At 43.1% G+C, this 16,815-nt stretch overlaps 1 protein-coding gene across 6 annotated transcripts in view; it reads left to right on the top strand.

Annotated features, from left to right (window-relative positions):
* SEMA4D (semaphorin 4D) overlaps positions 1-16,815 on the top strand; it is a 156,935-nt gene that overhangs the window by 62,940 nt on the left and 77,180 nt on the right. For all 6 annotated transcript variants that reach the window (XM_068237885.1, XM_068237837.1, XM_068237847.1 and 3 more), the window contains 3 exons: positions 1,235-1,511; positions 11,749-11,894; positions 15,224-15,286. In XM_068237885.1, coding sequence (XP_068093986.1) covers positions 1,409-1,511; positions 11,749-11,894; positions 15,224-15,286 — 312 coding nt within the window. In that variant the 5' untranslated portion in view covers positions 1,235-1,408. The remainder of the gene's footprint in view (positions 1-1,234; positions 1,512-11,748; positions 11,895-15,223; positions 15,287-16,815) is intronic.

Here is a 16,815-nt window from a genome sequence, read left to right as displayed (position 1 = left end):
GAACAGTACAATGATACCTGTATTACAACAAGTAGACAAAGACCTAAACATAAAGCCTGTATGGGATAATTTACAGGTACGCCAAATACAACAGCCTTTTTTTGCCACTAGAAACTTATCAAATCCAGTCATCACACTTCAACATGATCAAAGTTGAAACTGTGAATGGGATTTTTTTCAGTTTTCTGTAAATCCTCTTGCCTGTAGCATGTTTCTGTAATGTGGGGACGGGCCAGAATCCTCTCACTTCCCTATGCTTGAATGAAGTAATGGTCAGGACTATCCAGTGTTTCTGTGGCATCACTATTGCCTCATCATTCATGGGCAGAAAGAGGAAGTAGCATTTTTTCAAAGTTGAACTAAAGTCTTGAAAATCAAGTTTCTGCTGCCATAAAAATTAAGTTTTACATGTTTTTAAATTGAATTATATGAATTTAAATTATTTGCTATAATTCAGCTTTAACTGACCAAATATGGTTTCCCATGATGCATCCACTCCCAAATATGCAAATTGCTTTATACCCCTAAAAGCCAGGCACACATCCAGAACGTTTTGGTCTCTCTTAGCTCCCCCCAACATGCATACAGACTGTGTCTGTGTGCATGTTGGATTATTATGGCACAAACTGTACAAATAACAAGCTGACACATCATTGCATTCCAGCGGATCTGGAGGTGTGGCTAGCTTCCAAGAGCATCAATGGTTAATTTGCATACATTCAGCAGTGATGCACTAGGAGACATTTCGGAGCTCACTCCAATCTGAATTATTGCAAATACTTTCTGCTTTAAAAAAAAGCAAACTTTTGTTTTCCATAGCATTTTAGTAAGAGGGCTTTTTGGACCATGGTAGCCCCTCACACACTCCAATGAGTTCTGGTTCACCATGAGCTTGCTGATTAGTCTGTACTCCTGAACATTGAAACACTACTGCATCCCACAAATCTGCCAACCAGCTATTTACTGCTGTTGAGGTAAAGATTAGTGTGGGTCACTGCAAGCCACATGTTCTTGAATCTTTCTATTTCATATCATGAGTAATGAGTAGTAAACCTGCAGAATATAGCAAAGGACCTTCTATAATTTGAGAATGACTTTACAGGCAACGTCAGGAACCTGAAACTTGACATGTATGAGAACATTTTTCCACATTCACCACAGAGTGTGTGTGTGTGTGTGTCTGTCTGTATGTATGACTTAAATAGAACTTCCTATTTTTTTTTTTTTTTTTCAGATGATGAATAAAGGAAGGACCTCGGCTTGAAGTCACATTGTGGTGTTCGCCTGAGTGTGAGAACTAGCGACAGCGGGCCATACATGCTTCTGTTGGAACGGTTTACCCCTTTTTAGCTCGTCTACTGGACGGCTTTCACTGTGTTCTGAACAGCTGGGTCTGCTTACACATAGCATGGCATTTGAGAAGGCTGCACACGGCCTGTGCACATTGCTGTGTCTGCTAGTGCAAGCTGCAGCGTTTGCTCCAGAGCCCCGGATCACGTGGCAACAACCAGGTAAAGGGAAACCAATTGCTGCTTGGATTAATTAGTAGCGCTAAATCACACTTTCACTGTTGGCATCTCTGATTTCTCAGTGATATGACGCCTCTTAAATGTAGTATTTTTCTTCTGATTATTCCACTAACAGCTGCTCTTGTGACTCCAATGCATAATTATATATTTGAGCTTGTTTGAGATCTTTGTGTATAATGTTGTTTAACCTCTTCCTGTGTATAGCGAGTACTAAACCTTAACCCAAAATATAGTAGATTTCAATTTTTTTACCTTTTTTAAAGATCCATTTAATTATAATGTTTTTTGTAGTTTGTATTTGAGTGTGAGCAGCCTTATTTGCTTTACATTTGTGCCTCCCTTACACAGGGTTTCCTTATTACAGTAGACTCTTCCTGCAGTTTATAATAATGTGAAGAGTCTACAATGCTGTTAGTATCCAAAGACAGTATAATTTTCCTTTAAGGTCGTAGGTCACTATGCAAGGATTGCTCGATTTGAAGTAATATTATTTGGCAGTGCTGACATGTGCCTCGTTGAGTCACATGACATGTAAAAGTGGCCATACCCTTTTCAGTCTGGAAAAGATCTATATTAATGTACCAGATATTGATTCTTTAACTATTTTTGTGCTACCCAGTATTGGGTCAGATTCCATAAATGGCTAATGTTCTAAACAGAATGTCAAACAAAAGAACCTGTATCTATATAAGAACCTGCTAGGAGTCAGAACCATTGTCGTCTCCATGGCAGCGTTGGTGCATCCAGGTTTCTCAGTGCCTCTCTCCCGTACTACTTACTATTGGTAGCGGCCTTCTGCAGTGATGGAGGGTGCATGTCTGACAGTGAGTGGTGTTGTACAGTACAGACCAAAATTTCGGACACACCTTCTCATTCAGAGTTTTTCTTTATTTTCAAGACTATGAACATTGTAGATTCACACTGAAGGCATCCAAACTAGGAATTACCATGTGTAAGTATAGTACATAACCAAAAAGTGTGAAACAACTAAAAATGTCATATTTTAGGTTCTTCAAAGTAGCCACCTTTTTGCTTTGATTACTGCTTTGCACACTCTTGGCATTCTCTTGATGAGCTTCAAGAGGTAGTCACCTGTCTTCCAACAGTCTTGAAGGAGTGCCGGGGATGCTTAGCATTTGTTGGCCCTTTTGCCTTCACTCTGCGGTCCAGCTCACCCCAAACCATCTCGATTGGGTTCAGGTCTGGTGACTGTGGAGGCCAGGTCATCTGGCGCAGCACCCAATCACTCTCCTTTCTGGTCAAATAGCCCTTACACAGCCTGGAGGTGTGTTTGGGGTCATTGTCCTGTTGAAAAATGGTGCAACTAAATGCAAACCGGATGGAATAGCATGCACCTGCAAGATGCTGTGGTAGCCATGCTGGTTTAGTATGCCTTCAATTTTGAATAAATCCCCAACCGTGTCACCAGCAAAGCACCCCCACGCCATCACACCTCCTCCATGCTTCACGGTGGGAACCAGGCATGTAGAGACCATCAGTTTTCTGCGTCTCACAAAGACACGGTGGTTGGAACCAAAAATCTTAAATTTGGACTCATCAGACCAAAGCACAGATTTCCACTGGTCTAATGTCCATTCCTTGTGTTCTTTAGCCCAAACAAGTCTCTTCTGCTTGTTGCCTGTCCTTAGCAGTGTTTTCCTAGCAGATATTCTACCATGAAGGCCTGATTCACACAGTCTCCTCTTAACAGTTCTAGAGATGTCTGCTGCTAGATCTCTGTGTGGAATTGACTTGGTCTCTAATCTGAGCTGCTGTTAACCTGCGATTTCTGAGGCTGGTGTCTCAGATGAACTTATCCTCCGCAGCAGAGGTGAGTCTTGGTCTTCCTTTCCTGGGCCGGTCCGCATGTGAGCGAGTTTCTTTGTAGCGTTTAGTTTTTGAGACTGCACTTGGGGACACTTTCAAAGTTTTCCCATTTTTCGGACTGACTAACCTTCATTTCTTAAAGTAATGATGGCCACTCGTTTTTCTTTGCTTTTTTTTCTTGCCATAATACAAATTCTAACAGTCTATTTAGTAGGACTTATCAGCTGTGTATCCACCTGACTTCTCCACAACGCAACTGATGGTCCCAACACCATTTATAAGGCAAGAAATCCCACTTATTAAACCTGACAGGGCACACCTGTGAAGTGAAAACCATTTCAGGTGACCACCTCTTGAAGCTCAAGAGAATGCCAAGAGTGTGCAAAGCAGTAATCAAAGCAAAAGGTGGCTACTTTGAAGACCCTAGAATATGACATATTTTCAGTTGTTTCACACTTTTTGCTTATGTACTATACTTCCACATGTGTTAATTCATAGTTTGTATGCCTTCAGTGTGAATCTACAATGTTCATAGTCATAAAAATAATGAACTCTTTGAATGAGGTGTGTCCAAACTTTTGGTCTGTACTGTACATCAAAGGGCCCTGTCTTCTGCAGTAATGCTACTATGGAGAATGCCAGTATTGATTCTGTCCCGCAACATAATTTTTTATTACAATAATAATGATTATAAAAAAAATTATTATTATTTTTGCTATTATTTGGCTGCTTGGCTGGCTGGCAGGCATAGCACTTAAATTATTTACCATGCTGTTGAATCAGGCTAATTGGATAATTTGTAAGGCACAGGAGTATGGCAAAGACTGACCACTTTTTTATTTTTATTTATTTTTGGTTTTTTTTTGGTTTGTTTGTTTGTTTTCTCCTTTGTCCTTGCTGTGATACCTTGAAATGACCAATTTTGCTTATACCAGTTCTGATAATCCTTGCCACCATATTTAGTTGTAAACATTATTGCCGGCAATTTGCTTCCCAAATATATTTTCCATTTTGTTACGATAACTGCAAGTATTTTCTAAGGCTCCCATTATTTAAGTCTCAAGATTTGCTCAGTCTAGTTACCCGTACATCTAGCTACTTGACAATCGCCCATCTGCTTTGATAATTATGAAATCGGATGAAAATCTGTGCCACAGAGTGCATGCCTGATTGACCATGCGGGCCGAGCATGTTGAATCGGGCACGCTGCAAGATGTTGGGCCTTCATGGTCCATCAGGTGTGCTGTGAGAACTGTGAGCAATATCTGGACGAGCTACGAAACCCCCGGTGCTGTTCCCCCAGCGTATAAATGTACATGTATATGTCCTGACCTTTGTCGTGGTGCCCGTCCGTCTTCCTCCGCTCTTCCATTAGCCCCATACACGCCGCCGGCGCCATGTATAGGGCTATTGGAGGAGCTGTGTATTCAGAAGACGGACCTGCAACACAGGACAGGTAATGTATAAATGCACACATACATGTACATTTATACACTGGGGGGAACAGCGGCAATGTGGCAGACTGACTATTCCTGAGAGATTTCAGCATGAAATTGATCAGGAATTGGCCTGTGGTGTATAGGCAGCAGACAGATCTTTCTCTAATCAGATTCAATCAGAGAGATGTAACATATGCGGCTGCGGGCACGCAGGGTGTCTCCGCAGCCGCTTCGGTTCCCTATTCAGTCTTTTTCTGTTCCCTCTGCGTCTAGCACGCCGAGGACGGAATTGTCATTTGCACATAAGGTTTCTGTATCGCACAGCCGCGCGCGTAGACAGGACCTTTATGCTGGGAGGAGGCGCGTCAGCTGACCCGCTGGTCGGCTGACGTCAGAGCAGACGTTTGCCGCTCATGTTTGGCTGATTGGAGTGGGCGCGGCTTGGAGGTGTCCTCTGCTTCTTAAGCCGTCTCTGCTCATTCGCAACAAGTCTGCGGTTGTGAATACTTATGTGCTAGCGCTCAGACCTTAGACTAGTTTCCGGTGTGCTTTGATCTGAGAGGAAACCAGGGATTTCACACAAGACTAGGAGATTGTTTACTGTATATTTTTGATATTCTGTGTATGACTCTGGCTAACCTCTGACTCTGCTATTTGCTATTCGTCTCTGTACTTCTGCCCTTCTGATCTAGTTTCCGAATCCCTGCCTGATTACCTACTACTCTTTTGCCTTCTGACTCTGTACTGTATCTGCCTCTTAGTTGCCGAACCTAGCCAGTCTGACGCTCCGACTCACCAGTGAGCCCTCGCCACTGGTGAGGTATTCTATTAGTGCCCACCAGCTCCTCTGGTGAGGCTCAGCTAAACTAATCAGTTACTGTATTCTTTTAGTGCCCACCAGCTCCTCTGGTGAGGCTCTGCTAAACTAATCATTTATTGTGTTCTATGCACATATGCACATATCTATATGCACATGGATCACAGAGGTGTTTTATTGCCAGATTCAGATGTGTGAAGGAGTAATGAGGAAAAATTCAGCTGATTTTCCCTGCAGATTAAATGTAACTGCACATTGATCTCAGATGTACCAGTACACAAAATTAGATTGTCCAAGGGGACAAAGCTATCTGTCTAGTGGTCTGTTTGATTTCAGTGCGGTCTGCTTAAGCTGTGTGCACACTTGAAAGATTAATGAAAAGATCACAGACCAATTTTACCCCCTTACATGTAGTACGAGAGCATACTCTACACTATCTATTCTATTGAGCTGAACTCCCCATCAGATAAAAATCTTTGCAAGATGCTGTACACATTCAAAAGATCAGTATCTGCAAAAGATCAGTTCCTGCAAAATGCATTCATAGTCTGTGATATCTGTAGATCTCATACACCCTTTGTTTAACAGACATTCATCTGCAGATCTGACAATCATCTGTAGATCTGAAGATCCATCCTGGTGGATCTGATCTGCAGATGAATGTCTGTTAAACAAGGTGTGTATAAGATCTGCAAATATCATAGACTATGAATGCATTTTGCAGGAACAGATCTTTTGCAGATACTGATCTTTTGAATGTGTACAGCATCGTTGTGTGCAGCATCTTGCAAAGATTTTTATCTGATGGGGAGTTCAGCTCAATAGAATAGACCGTGTAGAGTATGGCTCTCATACTACATGGAAGGGGGTAAAATTGGTCTCTAATCTTTCATTAATCTTTCAAGTGTGTACACAGCTTTAGTCCCAGTGTTGTGGTTGATGCAGGAGATGCATGCAGATTCTATACAAGAGCTGGAGAATTACCACTGATGACTGTTTTTATATCAGCTTTCCATCATTTAAATGCTGATATCAAGGGATCGAACGTTTCAGTCTTTGGGTTTCTGCATTTCAGCTTGAATTACTGATGATCAGGTTGAACTTAGTGACCCAATTCAAACAACAACTCTTCTGCATAGGTTGTTCAGAAGGGCTGCTTTCACTCCAAACATTTTTCTATCCAGAGCTGTCGTTCACAGTTAAATATTTTTTTTTCATCAGTTGTTAACCTACAAAGACATAAGCTTGCTCATAACGTTGCTATAGACTTTAAACTTAAACTTAACATTCATGTTGGCAGTGACAGAGTTAAATGATTTGTGTACTGATTCTACAGCTCTGAAATCGCTGGCATTAAAGAATAACTAAAGAAAGAGGGATATAGAGACTGCCATATTTATTACCTTTTTAAGCAATATCAGTTAACTGGCTATCCTGCTAATCCTCTGCCTCAGATACTTTTAGCCATAGACCCTGAACAAGCATGCAGCAGGTCAGGTGTTTCTGACATTGTCAGATCTGACAAGATTAGCTGCATGCTTGTTTCTGGTGTGATTCAGACACTACTGCAGCCAAGCAGACCAGCAGGGCTGCCAGGCAACTTGTATTGTTTAAAAATAAATATGGCAGCCTCAATGTTCTTCTCACTTCAGTTGTTCTTTATATGTACTGCTCAGTAACAAATTAATATGGCATGCCCTAGCTAATACATTTGTATATTGGGTAAAGGCAGTCACTGTTGTGATTGTATATGGGTAGCTTAAAGCAAACTTGAATTGTGCAGTATGTAAGATGCCTTGCTGGCTGCCTATTGTTTTAAAGTGTTGTGCTGATCTTCTGCCTCCAATACTTTCTCAGTTAATGCTGTACAGCATGGTGGCAGGTATGGTGTTCTGAGTACAGGGTACTTGCTTGTTTCAGGTATGGTTTAGCCTCTCTTTACAAGTCAGAAGATTAAAGGAATACTGTAGGGGGTCGGGGGGGGGGGGGGAAATGAGTTGAACTTACCCGGGGCTTGTAATGGTCCCCTGCAGACATCCTGTTCCCGTGCAGCCACTCACCGATGCTCCGGCCCTGCCTCTGGTTCACTTCTGGAATTTCAGACTTTAAAATCTGAAAACCACTGCGCCTGCGTTGCCATGTCCTCGCTCTCACTGATATCGCCAGGAGCGTACTGCGCAGGCACAGACCATACTGGGCCTGAGCTATACACTCCTGGTGACATCAGCGGGAGCAAGGACACAGCAACACAGGCGCAGTGGTTTTCAGATTTTAAAGTCTGAAATTCCAGAAGTGAACCAGAGGCGGGGCCGGAGCATCAGTGAGAGGCTGCGTAAGCACAGGATGTCTGCGGGGGATTATTAGAAGCCCCGGGTAAGTTTAACTCATTTTCCCCTGAACACCTACAGTTTTCCTTTAAGGTTGGGCTCACACTATGCCAGAGCGATACAGCGTTCATATTGTTGGGTGCACTATACCCCCTAGCAGGGCTTGCTGCCACTCCAGAGCGGAGTCAAGCTATTCATCAAACGAATGACAATGCAGTACCTTGTATAGAAAAACATGCTGCAGACTGTAACAGGCATATGTGAAAGGGCCCCTAGGGCACATGTGCCCTGTTGCCTCCTGCTGTAAAATGCAGGGCAGAGGACATAATGTGAACTGATCCTACATGAAAGCCTAACAGCTGGAATATTTAACGTGAGTTAGTTGTCGGCCTCCATATTCTTTTCAGTTGAAGCGAAACCAGGTTAAGACCATTCACTGTCCCATGCAGAGCAAGGACTAGCTGCAGCAGAGTGTGATAAAAGTGGTAACCTGTCCGGTTTCCCTCCTCCATCTGCCCCACTGCCATGTTTGACGTTATGTTGCGTGATGAGGAAGGTGGTGATTCTAGAGGATTGAGTATCTCATCATTGGAGCCTGGGCAGATACCTCAGCTCGCAACTCTGCAGCACAGTAGGCCCAACACAGTTTTCCAGAAAGCCCATGGTGCACCCCCTCATTGCCATTAGACCTCATAAGGCCTGAGGCAAAGCTGCCCTGGTTGCCTTGTGGGTAGTATGGCCCTGAGTATCCCTAAGATGCCATAAACTTCACTGGGTGTTTGGATGTTTTGTACAAGAAAGACACTCCTCATCAGTGGTAAATTTGCAACTGGAATTTCCATCCAGCTCATTCTGGGTTGTGGAATATGAATCAGCATTGAAAACTTCCACTTTGCCAGTTTAGCTCTAATCTTACTATAAATGAAACCATACGCAGTCAGTCTGAGAAGATGGCATAATCTACCTAATAGTCGCCATCAGTGCCATTTGCTCCTAAATACTTGCTCACTTTGTTTAAAGCTTTTTTTTTCTTTAGATCCAGAATAGTTTATTTTGGCAAGCATTTTGTCTAGGATGCCCAAACTTATAAATCCGCTACTGTGACAAAACACGTCAAAGGGTGCAAGTCTGTCTGGCAGACTGACATGACACTTGCAGGCTTACAAACTAGGATTTTTAGTGGTCGCTGCTTTTTTTCTTTCTTTTTTTCACACTTTAAAGAGACACTGAAGCGAAAAAAAAAATTATGATATAATTAAAGGGACTCCGAGCAGTGCAGAAACTATGGAAAGATGCATATCGTTTTAAAGCTCTCTTTCTCCTCTTCCCAATCATATATAAACCACTACCCTACGCCTTTTAGTTTTCGCTATTTTCGCGATTGAAATTGCAGCGACTGCGATTTCAATCGCGAAAATAAAGAAAACTAAAAGGCGTAGGGCAACGATTTAGGTGTCGCCAGAAAGAGGAGAAAGAGAGCTTTAAAATGATATCCATCTTGCCATAGTTACATTGTATTACACAGGCCGACTTTTTCTGCTGAATGGAGTTGCTGACACTGGGGAAAGTGTCGTCCTGTGTAATACAATGTAACTATGGAAAGATGGATATCATTTTAAAGCTCTCTTTCTCCTCTTTCTGGCGACACCTAAATCGTCGCTCTATGCCTTTTAGTTTTCTTTATTTTCGCGTTTGAAATCGCGGCCGCGGCAATTTCAATCACGAAAATAGTGAAAACTAAAAGGCGTAGGGCGGCGGTTTATATATCATTGGAAAGAGGAGAAAGAGAGCTTTAAAATGATATGCATCTTTCCATAGTTTCTGCACTGCTCGGAGTCCCTTTAATTGGTTGTGTACTATGAATGATTACTAGAAGTTTAGCAGCAAAGAAAATATTCTCATATTTTTATTTTCAGGTATACAGTGTTTTTTTCTAACATTGAACAATTCTATAATATGTGCAGATTACACAACACTCAGCATTCAAAATGATTCTTTCCGAGCAGTCTGTGAACTAATGACCTCTCCTCTGGCAGAAGAAAAGTAATTAGTTCAATAACACTTGAGATAATAAAAGTCAGATAACAGCCCTCACCACTTTGAAAGTAGTAGAGCTTAATTGCTTTTTTGCATAGAGATAACTGGAGTTTCTTAACTCTTCCTTTACTGGAAACAATTAGACTGATGTATCTGATCTTAATGTTTTATTTCTTAGCTGTGCTACACATACAAATCATCATATTATAATTTTTTTTTCGCTTCAGTGTCTCTTTAAATGGGGTTAATGAAGTATCTCACTAGAAACCGTGCAAACTTAAGTTCCTTGTTCCAGTAAGAAAATAATTGACTGATAATGCAACTCAGGAAGCTGTCTGGACAGCTGAGCTGAGAATTTTTATAATCTGAAAAGCTAACTTCATCTGTCACTGTGCTCTTTTTATGCATTGTAAGAGTTAAGGATTCAGAGCTCTAAATGGGTTTCTCTGCAGTCTGACTGTAGGAAACAGAGGCCCATATACAATTCACTTTTTTCACCTGAGTCTTCTCCCAGGTGATATTTTCACAACTTGTAAATAAATTGCCTTTTAAACCACAAGCAAGCAAATACTCAAAATTTTGGTAGTACTTTTCACCTGATTTTTGGTACTTTTTCTATCGCAGCGTGCTGAAAAGTTATTTAAATTCAAAGATGAAAAATTATCTCCTAGGAGAAAACTCAGGTGAAAAAGTGAATTGCATGTGGGCCTAGAGGACATGAATCGGTAAAAAAAAAAAAAAAAGTTCATGGTTTGTGTGAGAGATAACCTTTAAATACAAGGTACTCTGATTCTGGGAAAGTCCTTTTTAGGATTAGGACTATAGATATAATTGTTTCTCATTAGTTTATTTTGACTTCGGGTTGAAGGTAATTTACAAAGACCTAGTACCCTAATGAGTATTTTTCAGAACGTACATGATAAAGGGTCTGCTCTTGGAAAATAGGCATCATTCCTTCATAGTCGGGAGTAAACAGATTTTAATAATAAAAAAAAATATATATCTATATATCTATATCGCTGTACGAAGTACATATTGTCTCGCCACTAACTGTCCCTAAGAGGAGCTCACAATCTAGTCCCTACCATAGTCATATGTCTGTATGTATCGTGTAGTGTATATATCATACCGTAGTCCAGGACCAATTTTTAGGGGGAAGCCTATTAACTTATCAGTATGTTTTTGGGATGTGAGAGGAAACCGAGTGCCCAGAGGAAACCCATGCAGACATGGGGAGAACATACAAACTCCTTGCAGATGTTGACCTGGCTGGGATTCGAACCAGAGACCCAGCACTGCAAGGCGAGAGTGCTAACCACTATTCCACCGTGCTGCCCACAAGATCATCTACAAGACAAACCTAGGCAGTTGCATAGGGCCTAGAGAAACTGTGGATTCTAGCCTCTACCAAATCTTTTTACCACAAAAAAAAAAAAACAGGTGATCATCAGCAGTGGGCAAAAACTGCTGTCTTGTTCAGGACTCCATTTCATCTTAACCCTTTTCATGGTCAGGAGTGTGCTTAGGGTGCAGAAAGGCTGAAGGATGGATGGGACAGGAGTCCCATGTCTGCAGAATCACAGGCTGTGGCTTGGCTGCTGACAGCCAGCGGTGGCTTGCTATACTCGCAGCAGTGCGGTGAAGCCTTGGCATTTTCTTGGGTGTGTTTACATGGTCTTGTCATTCTGAAAGAGTACAGTCATAATTTGAATAAACCAGATTCACTGATTTAACCCTTGACTGTTCTTATTGCAACTTTTTTTTTTTTGCAGAAGTAAGTTTAACCCGCTTCCAGGAGCTTGGCATCTCTAACTATTCCACATTGTTACTAAGCGAAGACAAGGAGGTTTTGTATATCGGTGCTCGGGAGGTCATTTTTGCTGTAAATTCATTGGATATTTCAGAGAAGAAAAATGAGGTGGGTACTTTGTTTTACAGCCTAATATTGTTGAAAGTCTAACATTTTGCAAGAAAAACAAATGTGCGCTTTCAAATCGACCTTCACAAAAAGACTTCAAATAAACCCATGGTCAGTCATGCCCTTATATTGCATACCTGATAGTGCCTAATAGCGAGATGGGAGATGACAGCAAAGTTCAATTGTATGCTGATATACCAGCATGTGTCCACTTCATTTATGGATTCCTATTGTAAAAGCTTGTTGTTGGGCAGTTTGGGTGCTAGGCAGTATTGGTCAACCATCATGTGTAATCACTTTTGAGCTGCCTTGCCATGTATAAAGATGCTACTTGGCTGTCTGCACTGTGGAGAGGGGTGGGCAAAGGATAAACGGGAGGCAGGTAATAATAACAGTAACAATTGGACATGATTTTCCAGCCTCCTCGATTGCTAATAAACAATAGGTGCATATCGGGAAGCACCTGTCCACAATATAGATTTTCATACGAGGGAAGACTTTTTATTTAGATAGTAAGATGTTGCCTGTGGTGTGTGTGATTGTTGACGTATGTCGGTCAGATTATATTCTTATCATGCAATGGTGTATTGTTACATGAGAACAGAGCGGGGTGTGTCAGCAGTGCACAAAGATATTCTTATACATGTAATAGGCCCTTTTATGTCTGTGCTTGTTGTGTTCTGCCGTTGGGTTCCAAACAGGCAGCAACACTTGTAGTTCTATGGGTGGCTTTAGGACAGGAAGCACCTGTTTAGCATCCCTCTGAGAGAAGTGACTAGCTTGCAACTAGCATACCAGGTTTTGTGAGTCAGACAGTAGCAGTCTCTGTGAGACAGGTATATAGCTTAAAGCAGCACAGTAGTTGTGTGAAAATCAGTGTGCACAGCAGCTTCACATGCTGTACTACATCGTTGCTGAATGACACAGTGAGTCTGTATGGCTCTGTGACAGCCTGACATTTATTGAACTCGGTGTTTGGAAGTCCTTGTGCCGCTTGGCCACTGGACTCACCCCATCAGGGTCCCGGGCCACATCATAAACTGATCTTTAATACTGATATCTTAAAGCACACATAAGCATATAAACACAGCCGAGCAAGAGTCCTGACCAAAGTGGTCTCAGGTATTTAAGTTGTATTCGGACAGTTCAGAACTTAGGCATTGATGAAATACCACCACAATCGTCCTGGCTCCTTTCCCGCTCCTGCTGGTGGCTCCCTTAATCAGCGACTTTGGGCTGAAGTCGGCCATGCGGGTCCCCGCACGCCCCATGTCATCATGCCTCTCGGTGTGAGAGTCCTGCGCATGCGTGGTTTTCTAAGGCGGGGCACGCGTGGCTGACTTCAGGCCGAATTCGCCGATTAGCGGAGCAGCAAGTGGGATCAGGAAAGGAGCCAGGAGGTTGCTTGGGGACCTGGCAAGCTACGGTGGCTGGAGGAAGCCCCAGTTAAGTCCAAACTACGATTTTTGGCAGAGCTCAGGGTCCTTTTTAAGACAAAATGTTAAACTTGTATTTTCTGCTTTAAAAGCTAAAAATACGACCTACAGGATTCTAGAACAAACCTGTTTAGGATTAGGACTAAAGATAAAATTATCTCATCAGTGTATTATCACTTCAGGTTTGCTTTAACTCCCCCTGGAGGTATGATCCTTTCCAGATCTAAAAGGGGTGCACTTTTTTCACACTTGACCCTGAAACCAGAGCGATCTGCAGCGGCCCCAGCACAGGCTCTCCTCCCTGGAATCCAGCGCTGCAGTTCTCCCTCTGTCCTCTGGGTGGCGCTGTAACCCTGAAGTAAGGTCGCAGTCTGTCATCATGACAACAGCGATCTCACTCGAGGGATGCAGAGCCTCAGAGGACAGGAAGAATGGCTACCGGCGTCTGGATCCCCTGGGAGGTGAGTGAAAACGTGCGCTATGCTCTGCACAGACCTCCCGGTGGCTGTCATAAGTCAGGATTGGGTTACCGCTCCTGGCTTGTTTTTTCTACCCTTGATTTGTGATAACCGCCAGGGAGGTTAAAGAGAATCTGTATTGTTAAAATCGCTCAAAAGTAAACATACCAGTGCGTTAGGGGACATCTCCTATTACCCTCTGTCACAATTTCGCCGCTCCTCGCCGCATTAAAAGTGGATAAAAACAGTTTTAAAAAGTTTGTTTGTAAACAAAATGGCCACCAAAACAGGAAGTAGGTTGATGTACAGTATGTCCACACATAGAAAATACATCCATACATAAGCAGGCTGTATACAGCATTCCTTTTGAATCTCAAGAGATCATTTGTGTGTTTCTTTCCCCCATGCACTGAAGTTTCAGGCTGCTCTTTTCTTCTTGCAAACAGCTTTGCCCTTGTTTGTAATTCCTCAGTATGTGAAAGCCCAGCCAGCTCAGAGGACGATTTATCCAGCTGATTAGAGCAGCTTCTCTCTTCTCTCTTATCTAAATAACACACAGGCAGTGTGCATAGAGGGGCCAGAAAGGGTGAGTGCATAGCAGAACCACAACACTGAAGAACTTGGCAGCCTTCCAGACACAGGCCGACAAGTCTGACACGGGAAAGATACATTGATTTATTACAGAGACTGTCATAGTAGAAAGTGCTGCAGTTAGCCAGAACACATTAGAATAGCTTTTGGAAAATGTAGGATGATAAAAAACAGGATGCAATTTTTGTTACGGAGTCTCTTTAAGGACTGCAGTTGAGTGGCACAGTTAAAGAGAGTATGAAGGCATTAAAATTACCTCTTTTATTTCCCAGTCTTCTTCAGCATTAAGATCAAAGATGATTTGCGGAAACCCCCTCGCAGAACGATGTATTTATCCCCCTGAAATCCCCGGTGTAAAATTCTGCGTTACTTCCTGGGAAAGGCAAAGCTGAGAGCAGTAGCTCTGCTTCCAATCAATTAAATCTCCACCTCTCCTCTCTGTCTTCTTTCACTGGGAGAGGCGGAGATTGGCTGGACTGGAGGCAGAGCTACTGCCTCACCTGGGCAGCAAAATATGCGACTTAGAAGTCGTAGAATTTTGCCCCGGGATTTCGGCGGGATAAATACCTCGTTCTGTCACGGGGATGCGGCGAATCGGCTTTGATCTTAATGCTGAGCAGGACTGGGAAATAGGCAATTTTAATGGCTTCAGTCTCCCTTTTTTTTTTTTTTTTTTTTTAAGTTCCAGGAAATAAGGATTCCGCATCTAGCCCATGACTGTAGAAAGTGTTTAGCTTTGCAATTTGGTGATATTTTAAATGTAGTTATATATAATGGTTTGCTATTCTAGCTGTTGTAGTTTCCATCAATATAAAACATCTGATAAGTAACCTTTTCATCCCAGGCTTACTGGAGAGTCACAGAAGAGAAAAGTGCTGGTTGTGAGAAGAAAGGCAAATCTAGACAGGTATTGTATCTTTAACAATTCTACAGATTTATATTTGTGTGGGAAATGCCACTTCTGTTTTACACCTAGGAGTGGTTTCTTTGTTCGCATAAACAGACAGTCAGTTCACTTCAATGGAGTCTCGGGTCAGAAGTGGAGATCAGCCTGATGGTTTAAAAAGAAAGTAATGTCCTAGTCCACATTCCATTGACTTGCATTGTGGCTGTGGATCTCCACTTTTAAAAGTTGTAGAACTTTAGGGTAATTCCAGTCAAAGAATGAGGAAAATTATATCTTTAAAAAAACAGCTGCAAAAAACGCCACTCCTCACTGCTCCCGTGGGTCGCAATGGCTCACTTTCACTTTCGTGACCTAGAGGTTTCAACGCTGTGTCTCTTATAGCGTGCGGGGGAAGCAGCAGGGGGTGAGGCCGGGGGGAGAGAGTTGCCCAATCCGGGCGGCCGTTTTGAACAGGGAATTCCTCTCCCTGTTTACCTCAGTTAGCAACAAATGTTGATGCTAATCTCTGGGGAATATAGCGGAGAGGTGGGGGGGGGGGGGGCAGAGGGCAGCGGTGCGGGGACACAGAGGCATGTCAGGAGGCAGATAACATGCCTCTGTGTCCCATCTGCCCCCCAAAGATCCACCTCTGGTTCTCTTTTTAAGGAGAACCTGAGATGCCAGCATATAGTATATTTATACTTCCCATCCTCCAGCTCCATGAGGTGCGGGGTCCCTCGTCGTCCTCTCCGGCTTCTGCGTTCTCTTGTAATAGCTCCCGGTAATCAGGCCGGCTGCGTTGTTTTGTGCATGAATGGCCAGCCCACCCTCCAGGAGTGTTTAAAAGAGAATGGAGGGGCCGTAGAGGATGACGAGGGACCCTGCCGTACCTCATGGGGCCGCACCCAGGTAAGTATAAATATACCATATGCTGACACACACACAGTTGTTGTTGTCTGTCAGGATCGAGGTCTAAGCTGCTTACACTGCCAGAAATGAACGCTGTGTAGACACCAGCGATTTGTAATGTCTAAATTGAGGAGGACAGAGGGACAATGGTGTTGCGTATGATGGCTTCCAGTGGGTGGGGTAAGCTGGGGAACAGTACACGCAACTCTTGTTGTCTTTTTAAAGAAAACCTGTGACCTAAAAAAACAACAAAAAACAGATGCATACCAAGTGTTGCCGTCCTTCCTTTCCAGTGCTGGCAGCCCTCCAAAACCAACACATTAACCGTTACCTATGCCGCTACGTGCATGCAAAGTAACAGCTTTCCCCTCGGGTTCCCGGCCTGCGCAGGAGAGCTGACCCGATTGCTCTCGGCTATTTCTGCCAGAGCTCAAGAGGAAGCAGATACAGCGCCTGCCCTAGGCTCCTGAAAAGTGGTTCTTCGGGGGACTCCGAGCTGGATCCCCTCTGCTGAGGAAGATGGGGGAGCCTCTTTTGAACCCAGATGCTTCTCCTCCCCCCGAAAAAAAAGTACCCCCCCCCCCCCCGGGCACTTTTTTACCCTTTAGGTACTCTTTAAATGTCTGATGTGCTGGATTATT

This window comes from Hyperolius riggenbachi, chromosome 1, assembly GCF_040937935.1.
Source record: "Hyperolius riggenbachi isolate aHypRig1 chromosome 1, aHypRig1.pri, whole genome shotgun sequence".
In the NCBI taxonomy this organism is placed as follows: domain Eukaryota; kingdom Metazoa; phylum Chordata; class Amphibia; order Anura; family Hyperoliidae; genus Hyperolius; species Hyperolius riggenbachi.
The sequence above is the reverse complement of the archived record's forward strand: the minus strand, read 5'-3'. Positions and strand labels throughout refer to the sequence as shown.